We start from the raw sequence: 19841 nt of genomic DNA, 5'->3' as shown, positions 1-19841 counted from the left end.
GAAAAATGATCTGACGAATGCAAGGACAATTTCTTGGACTATTCGAGACATTCCAAAACAAACTACAAGGAATTCCTGTCTATAATGACGTGAATACATCAAGAGACTTTGAAAAGCAGACCATGAATTTAATTACTTTCTATTGTTGGATCAAATCAAACCTTTACATATGTTTTGCAAAAGTAAATTCATGACATTGATTTATCTGAAACCCACAGAATGAATGAGCCAGAGTTGCTTTGCTTTTCCAAAGAGTGTTGTCCATCTGACAAGATGTCTTTGTCCTAATTACTTTGTTTCTTTGGGAACTTTGTTTCCTGTGTAACTCAATATGTGCAAGTCCGTATGTGTTCAGTTAGGTTCCCCTTCCGATTGAAGCTTTTCCCACAGTCTTTACAGCTAAATGGTTTCTCTCCTGTGTGAGTAAGTATGTGTCTCATTAAGTCCCCCTTCTGAATGAAGCTCTTCCCACAGTCACCACAGCCAAATGGTTTCTCTCCTGTGTGAATCCTCATATGCCTGGAAAGATGTCCTTTGAGTTTGAAAGTCTTTCCACAAAAGGGACAGATGCAGGGTCTCTCCACATGACAGAATCTGACATGGGCCTTCAATTTACAGGTGGAGTTGTAGCGTTTTTTGCAGAGGTGGCATTCGCTGGGTCTCTTGGTGAGAGTCACATGCTCCTGCAGGTCAGCTGTCAGAGCAAACGTTTCACCACAGTCACAGCAGCGGTGAGTTTTTCTAGACGTGGTGCTGGGTTTGGCACAGTGTTCCCCCATTGATGGGTTGGGATCCAGTGGTGGGCTGTGATGGAATGGTGACAGCAGCCTAAGTCCTACTAGGTCACCGCTTACAGATGAGCTGTGGCTATAGTTTTGATTATCTGGAGGGTCACAGGGAATGTCGAGACCCTCTAGATGGGTAACGGTGACAAAATGTGGGAGGTCCACTGGTTTAGAGTTACTGTCTCTGTTCTCCACTGTCTGGGTTTGGGGAAGAGAAAAGGACTGTGGGTTTTCCTGATCACATTTACTTTTCACACAAGGAGGTAATTTGAACACACTGAAATCTTCCTCCTGACAGGTCCAGAGTTCCTCCTGTTCCTCTTTAATCTGTGTGGGTTCTCGGTCCTCCTGCTGCAGACTGGTTCTCCACTCCTGCTCAGAGTGCTGCTGCTTAGGGGGAACCTCATCTTCAGTGACAGCAACAGATAACTGAAGGGACTCTGGAGGGAAGGCGAGGAGAAGCAGAGGTCATCTATACCATATAAATAAAAACCCTTCATCTCTATAAAATATATACAGTACCAGTCAAATGTTTAGGGACACCTACTCATTGGTTTTTATTTTTACTACATTGTAGAATAATAGTGAAGACAACTATGAAATAACACATGGAATCATATAACCAAAAAAGTATTAAACAAATCCAAATATTTTATTTGAGATTCTTAAAAATAGCCACCCTTTGCCCTGACAGCTTTGCACACTTGGCATTCTCTGAAACCAACTTCATGAGGTAGTCACCTGGAATGCATTTCAATTAACAGGTGTGCCTTAATACGTTCATTTGTGGAATTTCTTTCCTTCTTAATGTGTTTGAGCCAATCAGTTGTTGTGACAAGGAAGGGGTGGTATACAGAAGATGTCCATATTATGGCAAGAACAGCTTGAATAAGCAAAGAGAAACGAGTCCATAATTACTGTAAGACATGAAGGTCAGGTCAATATGGAACATTTCAAGAACTTTGAGAGTTTCTTCAAGTGTCATGATGAAACTGGCTCATGAGATACGCTACAGGAAAGGAAGACCCAGAGTTAGCTCTGCTGCAGAGGATAAATTCATTAGTTATCATCCTCAGAAATTGCAGCCCAAATAAATGCTTCAGAGTTCAAGTAACAGAAATATTTCAATGTCAACTGTTCAGAGGAGACTGTGTGAATCAGGCCTTCATGATCGAATTGCTTCAAAGAAACCACCACTAAAGGCCACCAATAAGAAGAAAATACTTGCTTGAGCCAAGAAACACAAGCAATGGACATTAGACCAGTGGAAATCTGTCCTTTGGTCTAGAGTTCGACTGATTATAATTTTTCAAAGCCAATGCCGATTATTGGATGACCAAAAAAGCCGATACCGATTAATCGGCTGATTTAAAAAATAAATAAAAATGTATTTGTAATAATGACAATTACAACAATACTGAATTAACACTTATTTTAACTTAATATAATACATAAATAAAATCAATTTAGCCTCAAGTAGATAATGAAACATGTTCAATTTGGTTTAAATAATGCAAAAACAAAGTGTTGATGAAGAACGTAAAAGTGCAATATGTGCTATGTAAGAAAGCTAACGTTTCAGTTCCTTGCTCAGAACATGAGAACATATGGTGGTTCCTTTTAACATGAGTCTTCAATATTCCCAGGTAAGAAGTTTTAGGTTGTAGTTATTATAGGACTATTTTCCTCTATACCATTTGTATTTCATTAACCTTTGACTATTGGATGTTCTTATAGGCACTTTAGTATTGCCAGTGTAACAGTATAGCTTCTGTCCCTCTCCTCGCTCTTCCCTGGGCTCGAACCAGCAACACAACGACAACAGCTACGACATCGAAGCGTTACCCATGCAGAGCAAGGGAAACAACCACCCAAAGGCTCAGAGCGAGTGACGTTTGAAATGCTATTAGTGTGCGCTTCGGTCACACCAGCCTCATCTCGTGAGTTGATAGGTTTGAAGTCATAAACAGCGCAATGCTTGACGCACAACGAAGAGCTGCTGGCAATAATGCACGAAAGTGCTGTTTGAATGAATGTTTACGCGCCTACCACCCTCAATCAGATACTTAGATACTTGTATGCTCAGTCAGATTATATGCAACACAGGACACACTAGATACTATCTAGTAATATCATCAACCATGTGTAGTTAACTAGTGATTATGATTGATTGTTTTTTTATAAGATCAATTTAATGCTAGCTAGCAACTTACCTTGGCTTACTGCATTTGCGTAACAGGCAGTCTCCTTGTGGAGTGCAACGAGAGAGAGGCAGGTCGTTATTGCGTTGGACTAGTTAACTATAAGGTTGCAAGATTGGATCCCCCGAGCTGACAAGGTGAAAATCTGTCTTTCTGCCCCTGAATGAGGCAGTTAACCCACCGTTCCTAGGCCGTCATTTAAAATAAGAATGTGTTCTTAACTGACTTGCCTAGTTAAATAAAGATGTAAAAATACAAAATCGGCAAATCGGCGCCCAAAAATACGGATTTCCGATTGTTATGAAAACTTGAAATCGGCCCTAATTAATCGGCCATTCCGATTAATCGGTCGACCTCTACTTTGGTCTAATGAGTCCAAATTTTAGACTTTTGGTTCCAACAGCCGTGTCTTCGTGAGTCACATAATAGGTGGACGGATGATCTCTGCATGTGTGGTTCCCACCATGAAGCATGGAGGAGGAGGTGTGATGGTGCTTTGCTGGTGACACTGATTTATTTAGAATTCAAGGCACACTTAACCACCATGGCTACCACAGCATTCTGAAGAGATACACCATCCCATCTGGTTTGCGCTTAGTGGAATTATCATTTGTTTTTCAACAGGACAATGACCCAACACCCCTTCAGGCCGTCTAAGGACAATATGACCAAGAAGGAGAGTGATGGAGTGCTGCATCAGATGACCTGGCCTCCACAATCCCTCGACCTCAGCCCAATTGAGATGGTTTGGGATGAGTTGGAGCGCCGATTTTCATTTTACCTTTATTTAACTAGGCAAGTTAGTTAAAAACAAATTATTATTTTCAATTACATCCTAGGAACAGTGGGTTAACTGCCTTGTTCAGGGGCAGAACGACAGCTTGTCAGATCGGGGATTTGATCTTCCAACCTTCCTGTTACTAGTCCAACGCTCTCACCACTAGGCTATCTGCCACCCAGATTGAAGGAAAAGCAGCCAACAAGTGCCCAGCATATGTGTGAACTCCTTCAAGACTATTGGAAAAACATTCCAGGTGAAGCTGGTTGAGAGAATGCCAAGAGTGTGCAAAGCTGTCATCAAAGCAAAGGGTGGCTACTTTGAAGAATCTCAAATATATTTTTGGTTACTACATGATTCCATATGTGCTATTTCATAGTTTTGACATCTTCACTATGATTCTACAACGTAGAAAATAGTAAACATACATTAAAACAATTGAATGAGTAGGTGCGTTCAAACTTTTGACTGGTACTGTATATAGATAGATATACACACAGCTTTTAGACATGCCTGAGTGATATTCTATTTCAAGAAAATGTTTGTGAAACTTCAACATGCACGGTAAGTTTATATATATATATATATAATGATCACTGTTAGCCTATATTAACAACTTAGCTGTTAATAAAACATTATTGTAGCTAGATATTTGTAGACCTTTTCTACATTGGTTTATGTCCGGGGTTATCCGCAGCAGTCTCCGCAGATTATCATTCTCCTCCTGGTACTCGGCTACCGTTTTCTCAACTGCCCCGAAAATCTCCACAGCAGCCGCTGTTAAACGCTCATTTAGGAACACGCGCAACATCTGTAATGTAGACATTTTCAGGCGACTGAAAGGTGGGTATTAAGCTAGTATGGCCAAATATACTAATAACTAACCCCTTTTGCCTGTGGTATGGCTTCGTCCACGAGGAAAAATGGTAGCCACTAGCCACAAACAAAACAAACCCTCTCCCAGTTTTACGTCCGTATTGTCGTCTTCTGTTTGTGTCAGTCATTGGTGAGCCCGTAAACGCATCACAGCACCCCCATGTGGATGGATGATTACTAGAGAATAAAATGTTTCTAAACCAGCCAGGTCACCTGTGATACAAGTCAATATCGGCGTCAACCCATGTCTGAGGACGTCGGGAGATGACGTAGAACCCGACCACGAGGGGCAACAGTGAGCTGTTACCTTCAAGTTGGTTTCGGTTCTGCTAGGGTGTTGTGAACGGGGATGGCGAATGGGTGTAAGCAACTGCCTCTGGTGCCAATTGTTCCATTAACTCTGAGCTCTTAAGGTTAGGCATTAACTCTAAATGGTTAACGATTGGAATAGGCTTAAAACAAAAATCTCAGAAATAATTTAGCTGGATTCCAACATGCAACTTTCGGCACCAGTGGCAGACTCTTCGGTAAGGTTTTCTGCTTCTGGTGCCAAAGGTTTCTTTTTCAAATCAAAGTCAAGTTGTTTTTGAGATTTTTATTTTAAGTGTATCCCAAACCATATATACTATGATACCACCCCACAGTATTAGATATACTGTAGTACCACCCCACAGTACCAGATATACTGTAGTACCACCCCACAGAAACAGATATAATGTAGTACCACCCCACAGTATCAGATATACTGTAGTACCACCCCACAGTAACTGATATACTATGCTACCACCCCACAGTATCAGATATACTGTAGTACCACCCCACAGTAACAGATATACTTTAGTACCACCCCACAGTATCAGATATACTATGGTACCACCCCACAGTATCAGATATACTGTACTACCACCCCACAGAAACAGATATACGATGCTACCACCCCACAGAAACAGATATACGATGCTACCACCCCACAGTATCAGATATACCGTAGTACCACCCACAGTATCAGATATACTGTAGTACCACCCCACAGTAACTGATATACTATGCTACCACCCCACAGTATCAGATATACTGTAGTACCACCCCACAGCATCAGATATACTGTAGTACCACCCCACAGCATCAGATATACTGTAGTACCACTCCACAGTACCAGATATACTGTAGTACCACCCCACAGAAACAGATATATACGATGCTACCACCTCACAGTATCAGATATACTGTAGTACCACCCCACAGTATCAGATATACTGTAGTACCACCCCACAGTATCAGATATACTGTAGTACCACCCCACAGTACCAGATATACTGTAGTACCACCCCACAGAAACAGATATAATGTAGTACCACCCCACAGTATCAGATATACTGTAGTACCACCCCACAGTAACTGATATACTATGCTACCACCCCACAGTATCAGATATACTGTAGTACCACCCCACAGTAACAGATATACTTTAGTACCACCCCACAGTATCAGATATACTATGGTACCACCCCACAGTATCAGATATACTGTAGTACCACCCCACAGAAACAGATATACGATGCTACCACCCCACAGTATCAGATATACTGTAGTACCACCCCACAGTATCAGATATACTGTAGTACCACCCCACAGTACCAAATATACTGTAGTACCACCCCACAGAAACAGATATACGATGCTACCACCCCACAGAAACAGATATACGATGCTACCACCCCACAGTATCAGATATACCGTAGTACCACCCCACAGTATCAGATATACCGTAGTACCACCCCACAGAAACAGATATACGATGCTACCACCCCACAGAAACAGATATACGATGCTACCACCCCACAGTATCAGATATACCGTAGTACCACCCCACAGTAACTGATATACTATGCTACCACCCCACAGTATCAGATATACTGTAGTACCACTCCACAGTATCAGATATACTGTAGTACCACCCCACAGTAACTGATATACTATGCTACCACCCCACAGTAACTGATATACTATGCTACCACCCCACAGTAACAAATATACTGTAGTACCACCGCACAGTAACAGATATACTGTAGTAACACCCCACAGTATCACATATACTATGGTACCACCCCACAGTATCAGATATACTATGGTACCACCCCACAGTATCAGATATACATTCTGAGTTAATGCCTAACCTTAAAGAATTGAAATAAATGTCTACGCTTAACCTTAAACACTATGACATTTGACGTTTGGAACCACTTCAAAATTTGACGTTTGAGAAACATGGATGAACATCTCATTCTAAAGTGAGACTGAGAACTTGTTGTTCTAAACACTTCTCCGTTCACGTGGATGCTACCATGATTAAGGATCATCCTGAATGAATCTGTGAATAATGTTACAGAAGTTACAGAAGCACAAATATCATACCCCCCAAATAAATGCTTACCTCCCCTGTTATTGTAATGGTGAGCGGTTAGTATGTCTTGGGGGTATGATATTTGTTCATCTAACTCACTCATCATTATTCAGGATTCATTCAGGACTATCCATAATCATGGTAGCATCCACATTAATGTAGAAGTTTTTAGAAACGTATTATATTGTTATTTACAATATAAAGGTGACTCTAAAATGACACAATTCATTATTTACTATTAATTTCTATTGGGCATAAAATGTTCAGAAACACAACCAAAACAAACAGCAAATGCACCCAAATTGTTTGTAGAGTCTCAAGCTTGATGTAATCATTGCGTGCTAGGAATATGGGGCCAAATACTCAACCTTTGACTACTTTAATACACATGTAAGTGGATTTGTCCCAATACTTTTGGTCCCCTAAAATGGGGGGAACTATGGACAACAAGTGCTGTAATTTCAAAACGGTTCACCTGATATGGATAAAAATACACTCAAATTAAAGCTGACAGTCTGCACGTTAATCCCCTAGGCATAGTATCGTTTCAAATCCAAAGTGCTGGAGTACAGATCCAAAACAATACAGATTGTTTCACTGTCCCAATGCTTTTGGAGCTCACTGTAGGTCAGATCAGCCTTATTCTAAAATGGATTAGATTGTTTTTTCCCCCTCATCAATCAACATGCATTAACCCATAATGACAAAGCAAAACCAGGTTTTTAGACATTTTTGATAATAAAAAAAAAATCACATTTATGTAAGTATTCAGACCATTTACTCAGTACTTCGCTGATGCACCTTTGGCAGCGATTACAGAATCAAGTCTTCTCGGGAATTATGCTACAAGCTTGGCACAGCTGTATTTGGGGATTTTCTCCCATTCTTCTCTGCAGATCGTCTCAAGCTCTGTCAGGTTGGATGGGGAGCGTTGCTGACCAGCTATTTTCAGGTCTCTCCAGAGATGTTCGATCGGGTTCAAGTCCGGGCTCTGGATAGGCCACTCAAGGACATTCAGACACTTGTCCCGAAGCCACTCCTGCGTTGTCCTGTTGGAAGGTGAACATTCGCCCCAGTCTGAGGACCTACCGGCTCTGGATGAGGTTTTCATCAAGGATCTCTCTGTACTTTGCTCCGTTCATTTTTGCGTTGATCCTGACAAGTCTCCAAGTCCCTGCCGCTGAAAAATATCCCCACAGCATGATGCTGCCACCACCATGCTTCACCGTAGGGATGATGCCAGGTTTCCTCCAGACGTGACACTTAGCATTCGAGGCCAAGGAGTTCAATCTTAGTTTCATCAGACCAGAGAATCTTGTTTCTCATTGTCTGAGAGTCTTTAGGTGCCTTTTGGCAAACTCCAAGCAGGCTGTTATGTGTCTTTTACTGTAGAGTGGCTTCCATCTGGCCACTCTACCATAAAGGCCTGATTGGTGGAGTGCTGCAGAGATGGTTGCCCTTCCCCAGATCTGTGCCTCGACACAATCCTGTCTCAGAGCTCTAGGGACAATTCCCTCAACCTCATGGCTTGATTTCTACTCTGACATGCGCTGTCAACTGTGGGACCTTATATAGACAGGTGTGTGCCTTTCCAAATCATGTCCAATCATTTGAAATTACCACAGGTGGACATGAATCAAGTTGTAGAAACATCTCAAGGATGGTCAATGGAAACAGGAGGCACCTGAGCTCAATTTCGAAACTCATAGCAAAGGGTCTGAATAATAAGGGTCTTGACATTCCCTGTGACCCGACAGATAATCAAAACAATGCCTCCAGCAACAGCTCGGCTGCAAGCAGCGACCCAGTAGGACTTGACAGCAGCCCACCATTGGATCCAACCTATCAATGGGGGAATACTGTTCCAAACCCAGCATCACTTCTAGAAAAACTCACAGCTGCTGTGATTATCGTGAAAGATTTGCTCTGAGAGCTGACTTGCAGGGGCTTTTTTATTTTACCAGGTAAGTTGACTGAGAAAACATTCTCATTTACAGCAACAACCTGGGGAATAGATACAGGGGAGAGGAGGTGCATGAGCCAATTGTAAACTGGGGATGATTAGGTGGCCCAGATTGGGAATTTATCCAGGAAACCACGGTTAACACTCCTACTCTTATGATAAGTGCCATGGGATCTTTAGTGACCACAGAGTCTCAAGACACCCATTTAACATCCCATCCAAAAGACTGCACCCTACACAGGGAAATGTCCCCAATCACTACCCTGGTGTATTGGTATATTAATTTAGACCAGAGGAAAGACTGCCTCCAACTGGCCCTTCACCACTTCCAGCAGCATCTGGTCTCCCATCCAGGAAATGACCAGGACCAACCCTGCTTAGCTTCAGAAGTAAGCCAGCAGTGGGATGCAGGGTATGTTGAAATGGCATGTTACTCTCGCCAAGAAGAGACCCAGCGAATGCCGCCTCTGCAAAAAACACTACAACTCCACCTGTAAATTGAAGGCCCATGTCAGACTCTGTCACGTGGAGAAACCCTGCACCTGCGCCTTTTGTGGAAATACCTTCAAACACAAAGGTCTGTCCAGACATATGAGGATTCACACAGGAGAGAAACCTTTTAGCTGTGTTGACTGTGGGAAAGGCTTAAATCTGAAAGGGAACCTGAACTTACACATACTGACTCGCAGAGGAGCGAAGAAAGAAACAAATGAAGAAAACACAATGGACAAAACAAAGAAAAAACTAATTAGGACAAAGACATCTTGTTAGAAGATGTAAAACACTTTGGAAAAGCAAAGCAACTCTGGATCATTCATTGTCTGTGTTTCAGATAAATTGATGTCATGAATTTACTTTTGTAAAACGTTCTATGTAAATAAAGTTTCATTTGATCTAAGAGGACAGAGTAGTTGAACTCACAGGTCTGCTGTTCAGTCTCTTGATGTTTTCACGTCATTATAAACAGGAATTCCAGCTAGTTTGTCTCCAGAATAGTCTGACTGATGTTATTGATACATAAAAATATATATTCTCTAAGAAAATGTGTCCTTGCATTTTCCAATAATACTTTTTATACATTTTGTCTTAATGTTGCTCATTTATGATATTGACGTAATCTTGTATATACATTTTTTAAATACTGTTAATGTTGACACAATGTATTTGGTAGGCAACTACAGACTGATCTATGGTCCATTTTGTGTTTCCCCTGCTCATGGTTTTGAGTAGGATTTGTGGAGCCTGTGGAGGGTAAGCTGATCCTAGACCTGTATGTCTAAGGGCAATGTCTGGACCTCTATGGCCAAGGACTGTGGCCATAGCCCTCTTTGTTGTCTATTCCCCCAGAACCACTACATCACCAAACATAGCACAATCTGCAGCACTAACTGGAGATACTGTCCTCAGACATTGAACATCTAGGGCTTGTTTCAATTCATATTGTAGAACGTCTACGGTAGAGCGCAATTGATATTTAAAGGTAATTTCCTATTTAGTCGACATACTCTACGCAATGTTTACTATGACTGCAATCGCCGCGAAGGCAGGAACAGTGCCTTTAAATTTCAATCTGAGCATGCCACGAATCTCCCTCGATAAAGATGGAATCGAGACCCTAATTGCATACACCTATACCATGATTCTGATAGTGCCTTTTTTTAAACAGACCAAAATCCCACTCATTTACCATGCCTGCTTATTTTTGCCTTCTTTTTCGTATATCTGAAAGGGGTAGGTGGCAAAAAAAACAAGGAAAAATAAAACCCACCTAAAGACCTAGAGCTCTATTAAATCCTTATTACGGGAAATCCAGCGTTACAACGTGATTGAACATTAAAGGCAATGTTCCCGCGTTAGCAGAGACTCCATTCATGGTGAACGCTGCGTAAAATGGGCTCAATCAGAAACAACCTTCAAAGGTATACTTCGGGAATGTGGCAATGAGGCCCTTTATCTATTTCCCCAGAGTTAGATGAACTATTAGATGATACCATTTTTATGTATCTGTTAGAGGAAGTTTGAGGTAGTTTCGTGAACCAATGCTAACTAGCGTTAGCGCAATGACTGCAAGTCTATGGGTATCTGCTAGCATGCTAGTAACGCTTGAGCGATACACAGCACCTCCATGTGGGTGGAGTTTTACTTCAAGCTCCAGAAATAGAAAACTTAATGTGGGGAAACATGAACTGAATTGAAAGACAATACATTTTAACACAGGCGATTCCTGACAACTGCAACGGCTTGGGACTGCATTTAAAAACGAGAATGCGCTTATCAGAACAATTACAAAGAATATCACTGAAATGGGACTGGACAAACATTGTTGTGCACATAGTTTTCACTTATACAAAGTGCACTTATCAGGAATTTACTTTAAATCATTACTTCCATAAAGACTCAAATAATATCATGAATGAGCAGCATTAGGTCAAAATTTATGACAAAAAGACATATGGAAGGAGATATTTTCTGGAAAGTGTAAACATTTTTAATGCGTCAATAACATCAGCCAGACCATTGTCTCATCATCCGAAGAGACATTCCAAAACAAACAACCAGATATTCCTGTTGGTAATAATGTGAAAACATCAACAGACTTTCAACAGCAGACCTGTGAGATTCACATAATACTGCATACTACCGTTTGATCATTACCTCACCTTTCAAATACAATGAAACCTTGTTTACATGGAATGTTCTGTAAAAGTACATTCATCACACATCCATTTATCTTAAGACAACGTCAGGAATGGTCCAGAGGTGCTTTGCTGAGACTTGTCCACATCCTGCTTTTTTATTCCCACCTGTTGATAGAATATATTTGTCCTAATTCACGTTCTTTCAGTTTTCATCCTGTTTTCTTTCTTCCTTTGTGGACCTTATCCACATGCTTAGATAAGCCCTACGAGTGAATATTTTACCACAGACTAAGCAACCATATTGTTTCTCTCCTGTGCGAGTCTGTATGTGCACCTTCAGCTGCCCCCTCCGATTGAAGCTTTTCCCACAGTCACCACAGCTAAATGATTTCTCTCCTGTGTGAATCGTCATGTGCCTGAAAAGATGTCCTTTGAGTTTGGAAGGAATTGCCACAAAAGGGAAGGTGCAGGGTTTCTCCATGTGACGGATTTGGACATGGACCTTCAATTTACAGGTGGAGGTGTAGCGTTTTTTGCAGAGGCGGCATTCGCTGGGTCTCTTCTTGGCGTGAGTCACATGCTCCTGCAGGTCAGCTGTCAGAGCAAACGTTTCACCACAGTCACAGCAGCGGTGAGTTTTTCTAGATGTGGTGCTGGGTTTGGCACAGTGTTCCCCCATTGATGGGTTGGGATCCAATGGTGGGCTACTATCAAGTCCTACTGGGTCGCTGCTTACAGCTGAGCTGTGGCTGAAGGTATTGTTTTGTTTATCTGTAGGGTCACAGGAAGTGTCTAGACTCTTCAGACGGGTCACAGTACCAAATGGTTCAGGTTCCATTGGTTTAGAATCACTCTCTGTTCTCCACTGTCTGGGTTTGGGGAAGAGTCAAGGACTTGAAGCTGATCTTCATCCTGACTGGTCTTAACTTCCTCCTCTTGCTCTTTAATCTGTGTGGGCTCTGGGTCCTCCTGCCCCAGACTGGGTCTCCACTTCTGCTCACAGTGCTGTTGCTCAGCAGGAACCTCCTTTTCAGAGACAGTGAGAGAGAGCTGCAGGGAGTCTGGAGGGAAGGAGCAGTCTTTAAACATCAGTGTCAATAAAAACTGAAGTCAGTGAATTGAAGAAGTAAGATTAAATTGTAATTCAAAAATGTTGAAATAGAATCTAAAAACTATTTTCAATAAACCAAACATAAAAAGCTATTTGTTTTCAAAGTTTTTCCATCATGAATTATACATTCAAATAACTTCCTGGTTTTCGTGACGGGCAAGGTTTTTATTCATTCACAGTAAAAAAAATGTAAAACAACTTCTTAAATTGGTTAGATGATGATCACTGTTAGTCTAAACAGTTTATTAATTGAGTATAACTGTATATAACTTTATATACAGTACCAGTCAAAGGTTTGGACACACCTACTAATTGTTACTATCTTCTACATTGTAGAATAATAGTGAAGACATCAAACTATGAAATAACACATGGAATCATTTAGTAACCAAAAGTGTTAAACAAATACAAATATACATATATTTTAGATTCTTAAAAGTAGCCATCCTTGATTACAGCTTTGCATACTCTTGGCACTCTCTCAATCAGCTTCATGAGGTAGTCACCTGGAATGCATTTCAATTAACAGGTGTGCCTTGTTAAAAGTTAATTTGTGGAATTTCTTTCCTTCTTAATGCATTTGAGCCAATCAGTTGTGTTGTGACAAGGTATGGGTGGTATACAGCAGATAACCCTATTTGGTAATGACCAAGTCCACAATATGGCAAGAACAGCTCAAATAAGCAAAGACAAATGACAGGCCATCATTACTTTAAGACATGAAGGTCAGTCAATCTGGGAAATTTCAAGAACTTTGAGAGTTTCTTCAAGTGCCATGATGAAACTGGCTCTCATGAGGACCGCCACAGGAAAGGAAGACCCAGAGTTAGCTCTGCTGCAGAGGATAAATTCATTAGAGTTACCAGCCTCAGAATTTGCTGCCCAAATAAATGCTTCACGGAGTTCAAGTAACAAACACATCTCAACATCAACTGTTCAGAGGAGACTGAGTGAATCAGGCCTTCATGGTCGAATTGCTGCAAAGAAACCACTACTAAAGGACACCAATAATAAGAAGAGACTTGCTTGTGCCAAGAAACACGAGCAATGGACATTAGACTGGGGGAAATCTGTCCTTTGGTCTGATGAGTCCAAATTTGAGATTATTGGTTCCAACCCGTCGTGCCTTTGTGGGACACATAGTAGCTGAACGGATTATCTCTGCATGTGTGGTTCCCACCGTGAAGTATGGAGGAGGTGTCGGGGTGCTTTGCTGGTGACCCTGTCCGTGGTTTTTATTTATTATGAGGCACACATAACCAGCATGGCTACCACCACATTCTGCAGCGATACGCAGAATGGTTTGCACTTAGTCCCACTGTCATTTGTTTGTCAACAGGACAATGACCCAACACCCCTCCAGGCTGTGTAAGGGCTATTTGACCAAGAAGGAGCACGACGGAATGCTGCATCAGATGACCTGATCCCCCGACCTCAGCCCAAATGAGATGGTTTGGGATGAATTGGACCGCAGAGTGAAGGAAAAGCAGCCAACAAGTGCTCAGCATATGTGGGAAATCCTTCAAGACTGTTGGAAAAGCATTCCAGGTGATGCTGGTTGAGAGAATGCCAAGAGTGTGCAAAGCTGTCATCAAGGCAAAGGGTGGCTACTTTGAAGAATCTAAAATATATGTTTTGCTTCCTACATGAATCCATATGTGTTATTTTATAGTTTTGATGTCTTCACTATTATTCTACAATGTGGAAAATAGTCAAATTGAAGAAAAACCATTAAATGAGTAGGTGTGTCCAAACTTTTGACTGGTACTGTATCTGTATATCAGTATATCTCATAGAGATAGTTAGAGGACTTAGCTTGGATATAACTGGGTTTTTTTCATGGCAATTGCCATTTAGGGCTTCTCTCAGATACATTACAGAAAGCGAGACATCTCATTGGCTCGTTTTTTCTGGTCGGGGGAGTATGGGGGGGGCTATGTAGACCAGAGCCAGCCGTTACTGCATTGGTGCCTAAAGGAGAGCCAAAGGATTTGGCCATATATTACAGATTTCCCTCACACACAGTCACGGTAGTACATTTTTGTCTAATTTTGAAACAAACCAAACGTGTTATGCGCATTATGAGCACCAAACTGATATATTTTCAATTCGTAGATTATGGGGAAAAGACACTGTTTGAGGTCTGTGCAATTTCTCAAATTTCTCACCTCTCTGGGAAGAAGAAGGGCAAGGGTGTATGCTTTATGATTAACGACTCATGGTGTAATCATAACAACATACAGGAACTCAAGTCCTGTTCACCTGACCTAGAATTCCTTACAATCAAATGCCGACCATATCTCCCAAGAGAATTCTTGTCAGTTATTGTCACAGCTATGTATATCCCCCCTCAAGCAGATACCACGACGACATTTAAGAAACTTCACTGGACTCTTGAGTCCTGAGGCTGCGTTTATTGTAGCTGGGGATTTTAACAAAGCAAATTTGAGAACAAGGCTACCTAAATTCTACCAGCATATTGATTGCAGCACTCGCGCGGGCAGTACACTGGACCACTGCTACTCTAACTTCCGCAAAGCATACAAGGCACTCCCCCGCCCTCCCTTCGGCAAATACGACCATGACTCCATTTTGCTCCTACCGTCCTATAGGCAGAAACTCAAACAGGATGTACCTGTGACTAGAACCATTCAACGCTGGTCCGACCAATCGGAATCCACGCTTCAAGATTGTTTTGATCACGCGGACTGGGAAATGTTCCAGGCAGCCTCAGAGAAATACATTGATTTATACGCTGTTCAGTGAGTGAGTTTATAAGGAAGTGCATTGGAGATGTTGTATCCACTGTGACTATTAAAACCTACCCTAACCAGAAACCGTAGCTGGATGGCGGCATTCACGCAAAACTGAAAGCGCGAACCACCCATTTAACCATGGAAAGACGACTGGGAATATGGCCAAATATAAACAGTGCAGTTATTCCCTCCGCAAGGCAATCAAACAAGCGAAATGTCAGTATAGGGACAAAGTGGAGTCACAATTCAACGGCTCAGACACGAGACATATGTGGCAGGGTCTACAGGCAATCACGGACTACAAAAGGAAAACTAGCCACGTCACGGACACCGATGTCTTGCTTCCAGACAAACTAAACACCTTCCCTTCCCGTTTTGAGGATAAAACAGTGCCACCGACGCAGCTGAGCAAGTACTGCGGACCCCCCTCTGTTTTAAAAAAACGTGTTAACCCTTGCAAGGCTGCTGGGCCAGATGGCATTCCTAACCGCATCCTCAGAGCATGCGCAAACCAGCTGGCTGGTGTGTTTACGGACATATTCAATCACTCCCTATCCCAGTCTGCTGTCCCCACGTGCTTCAAGATGGCCACCATTGTTCCTGTACCCAAGAAGGCAAAGATAACTGAACTAAATGACTATCGCCCCGTAGCACTCACTTTTGTCATCATGTAGTGCTTTGAGAGACTAGTCAAGGATCATATCACCTCCACCTCCACCTTACCTGCCACCCTCGTCCATACCACCCCATCAGGTCCACAGACGATGCAATCGCCATTACACTGCACACTGCCCTGAATAAGAGGAATACCTATGTAAGAATGCTGTTCATTGACTACAGCTCAGCATTCAACACCATAGTACCCTCCAAGCTCATCATTAAGGTTGAGGCCCTGGGTCTCAACTCCGCCCTGTGCAATTGGGTCCTGGACTTTCTGACAGGCCGCCCCCCAGGTGGTGAAAGTAGGAAACACCATCTCCACTTCGCTGACCCTCAACACTGGGGCCCCACAAGGGAACGTGCTCAGCCCCCTCCTGTACTCCCTGTTCACCCATGACTGCGTGGCCATGCACTCCTCCAACTCAATCATCAAGTTTGCAGACGACACAACAGTAGTGGGTTTGATTACCAACAACGACGAGACAGCCTACAGGGTGAGGGCACTCAGAGTGTGGTGTCAGGAAAACAACCTCTCACTCAATGTCAACAAAACAAAGGAGATGATCGTGGACTTCAGAAAACATCAGAGGGAGCACCCCCCTATCCACATCGACGGGACAGTCGTGGAGAAGGTGGAAAGTTTTAAGTTCCTCGGCTTACACATCACAGACAAACTGAAATGGTCCACCCACACAGACAGTGTGGTGAAGAAGGCTCAACAGCGCCTCTTCAACCTCAGGAGGCTGAAGAAATTTGGCTTGTCACCTAAAACTCTGACAAACTTTTACAGATGCACAGTTGAGAGCTTTCTGTCAGGCTGTGTCACCGCAAGGCACGGCAACTGCACCGCCCTCAACCGAAGGCTCTCCAGAGGGTGGTGCGGTCTGCACAACACATCACCGGGGGAAAACTACCTGCCCTCCAGGACACTTACAGCCCCCGATGTCACAGGAAGGCCAAAAATATAATCAAAGACAACATCCACCTGAGCCACTGCCTGTTCACCCCACTACCATCCAGAAGGTGAGGTCAGTACAGGTGCATCAACACTGGGACAGAGAGACTGAAGAACAGCTTCTATCTCGGACTGTTAATTAAACAGCAATCACTAACTCAGAGAGGCTGCTGCCTTCATACAGACTCAAACCATTGGCCACTTTAATAAATTGATCACTAGTCACTTTAAATAATGCCACTTTAATAATGTTTACATTACTCATCAAATATGTATATATGGTATCTTATACCATCTTGCCTATGCCACTCATCCATCGCTCATCCATATATTTATACTGTATGTACATGTTCTTATTCCATCCCTTTTAGATTTGTGTGGATTAGGTAGTTGTTGTGGAATTGTTAGACTACATGTTACTGCACTGTCAGAACTAGAAGTACAAGCACTTCGCTACACTCGCATTAACATCAAATTAACTTAAAAAGTAGCATTTTTCTCTCTGCTATCAAGAGGGGAAGCCACTAAACATTTGTGCCTGCTTGGTGGAGGCCCCTCCAACCAAATATTGCTTAGGGCCCCCAAAAGGCCAGAAACGGCCCTGCTTTTCACCTTGGGAAAAACACATCCACTTCCTCGCTCTTTCTCTCTAGTCTTGAGGCTGGACTATGAGACAGTACAAGTTTACTGGTACTATTAAGACACACTATACTTGAGTCACAATCATGACTGCATATGTCAATAATTTATAGTTGTGTTACTTAGGCCTATGTCACAGCAATGAATACCAATGGCATCCAGACACTTACCATTATGTCCAGCCACATTACAAAATGGTGACATTTTAGGCCATAATGATCTTTTATTGCATAATCGTGTCATAATGTAAAATCAGCTATACCATATTTACAGTTGAAGTCGGAAGTTTACATACACTTAGGTTGGAGTCATTAAAACTTGTTTTTCAACCACTCCACAAATTTCTTGTTAACAAACTATAATTTTGGCGAGTCGGTTAGAACATCTACTTTGTGCATGACACAAGTCATTTTTCCAACAATTGTTTACAGAGAGATTATTTCATTTATAATTCACTGTATGTCAATTCCAGTGGGTCAGAAGTTTACATACACTAAGTTGACTGTTAGACAGCTTGGAAAATTCAAAAAAATGATGTCATGACTTTAGAAGCTTCTGATAGGCTAATTGACATAATTTGAATCAATACCTGTGGATGTATTTCAAGGCCTACCTTCAAACTTAGTGCGTCTTTGCTTGACATCATGGGAAAATCAAAAGAAATCAGCCAAGACCTCAGAAAAAAATTGTAGACCTCCACAAGTCTGGTTCATCAATTTCCAAACGCCTGAAGGTACCACGTTCATCTGTACAAACCATAGTACGCAAGTATAAACACCATGGGACCACGCAGCAGTCATACCGCTCAGGATGAAGACGCGTTCTGTCTCCTAGAGATGAACGTACTTTGGTGTGAAAAGTGCAAATCAATCCCAGAACTACAGCAAAGGACCTTGTGAAGATGCTGGAGGAAACAGGTACAAAAGTATATATACAGTGGGGAGAACAAGTATTTGATACACTGCCGATTTTGCAGGTTTTCCTACTTACAAAGCATGTAGAGGTCTGTAATTTTATCATAGGTACACTACAACTGTGAGAGTCGGAATCTAAAACAAAAATCCAGAGAATCACATTGTATGATTTTTAAGTAATGAATTTGCATTTTATTGCATGACATAATTATTTGTTACATCAGAAAAGCAGAACTTAATATTTGGAACAGAAACCTTTGTTTGCAATTACAGAGATCATACGTTTCCTGTAGTTCTTGACCAGGTTTGCACACACTGCAGCAGGGATTTTGGCCCACTCCTCCATACAGACCTTCTCCAGATCCTTCAGGTTTCGGGGCTGTCACTGTGCAATACGGACTTTCAGCTCCCTCCAAAGATTTTCAATTGGGTTCAGGTCTGGAGACTGGCTAGGCCCCTCCAGGACCTTGAGATGCTTCTTATGGCGCCACTCCTTTGTTGCCCTGACTGTGTGTTTTCGGGTCATTGTCATGCTGGAAGACCCAGCCACAACCCATCTTCAATGCTCTTCCTGAGGGAAGGAGGTTGTTGGCCAAGATTTCGCGATACATGGCCCCATCCATCCTCTCCTCAATACGGTGCAGTCGTCCTTTCCCCTTTGCAGAAAAGCATCCCCAAAGAATTATGTTTCCACCTCCATGCTTCACGGTTGGGATGGTGTTCTTGGGGTTGTACTCATCCTTCTTCTTCCTCCAAACACAACGAGTGGAGTTTAGACCAAAAAGCTCTATTTTTGTCTCATCAGACCACATGACCTTCTCCCATTCCTCCTCTGGATCATCCAGATGGTCATTGGCAAACTTCAGACAGGCCTGGACATGCGCTGGCTTGAGCAGGGGGACCTTGCGTGCGCTGCAGGATTTTAATCCATGACGGTGCAGTGTGTTACTAATGGTTTTCTTTGAGACTGTGGTCCCAGCTCTCTTCAAGTCGTTGACCAGATCCTGCCGTGTAGTTCTGGGCTGATCCCTTACCTTCCTCATGATCATTGATGCCCCATGAGGTGAGATCTTGCATGGCGCCCCAGACCGAGGGTGATTGACCGTCATCTTGAACTTCTTCCATTTTCTAATAATTGCGCCAACAGTTGTTACCTTCTC

General features: G+C 42.4%; 2 protein-coding genes across 2 annotated transcripts; both read right to left on the bottom strand.

Moving 5' to 3' along the window:
- Positions 1-107: 107 nt before the first annotated feature.
- LOC135560185 (zinc finger protein 75A-like) lies at positions 108-4756 on the bottom strand. Its single transcript, XM_065001557.1, has 2 exons — positions 4425-4756; positions 108-1225 (listed from the first exon to the last, which is right to left on the bottom strand). Exons 1-2 carry the CDS (start codon positions 4588-4590, stop codon positions 327-329), a joined length of 1065 nt encoding a protein of 354 aa, XP_064857629.1. The 5' UTR covers positions 4591-4756; the 3' UTR covers positions 108-326.
- Positions 4757-11739: 6983 nt separating this feature from the next.
- LOC135559822 (zinc finger and BTB domain-containing protein 24-like) lies at positions 11740-19758 on the bottom strand. Its single transcript, XM_065000700.1, has 4 exons — positions 19716-19758; positions 12564-12707; positions 11981-12240; positions 11740-11811 (listed from the first exon to the last, which is right to left on the bottom strand). The coding sequence occupies exons 1-4, from the start codon at positions 19756-19758 to the stop codon at positions 11740-11742; spliced, it is 519 nt and encodes a 172-aa protein (XP_064856772.1).
- Positions 19759-19841: the final 83 nt, after the last annotated feature.

Source organism: Oncorhynchus nerka, linkage group LG15 (genome assembly GCF_034236695.1).
Source record: "Oncorhynchus nerka isolate Pitt River linkage group LG15, Oner_Uvic_2.0, whole genome shotgun sequence".
Classification (NCBI taxonomy): Eukaryota; Metazoa; Chordata; class Actinopteri; order Salmoniformes; family Salmonidae; genus Oncorhynchus; species Oncorhynchus nerka.
This window is presented reverse-complemented; position numbering and strand designations above follow the sequence as displayed.

Coding starts and splice junctions, on each gene's coding strand:
- LOC135560185 (XM_065001557.1), bottom strand. CDS start 4,590: ATGTCTACATTACAGATGTTGCGCGTGTTCCTAAATGAGCGTTTAACA. Junction 1,226..4,424: donor CATAAACCAATGTAGAAAAG/GTCTACAAATAT, acceptor CCTTCCCTCCAG/AGTCCCTTCAGTTATCTGTT.
- LOC135559822 (XM_065000700.1), bottom strand. CDS start 19,758: ATGCAAGATCTCACCTCATGGGGCATCAATGATCATGAGGAAG. Junction 12,708..19,715: donor CATCAATGATCATGAGGAAG/GTAAGGGATCAG, acceptor CCTTCCCTCCAG/ACTCCCTGCAGCTCTCTCTC. Junction 12,241..12,563: donor AGAGGAGGAAGTTAAGACCA/GTCAGGATGAAG, acceptor TTGCTCTGACAG/CTGACCTGCAGGAGCATGTG.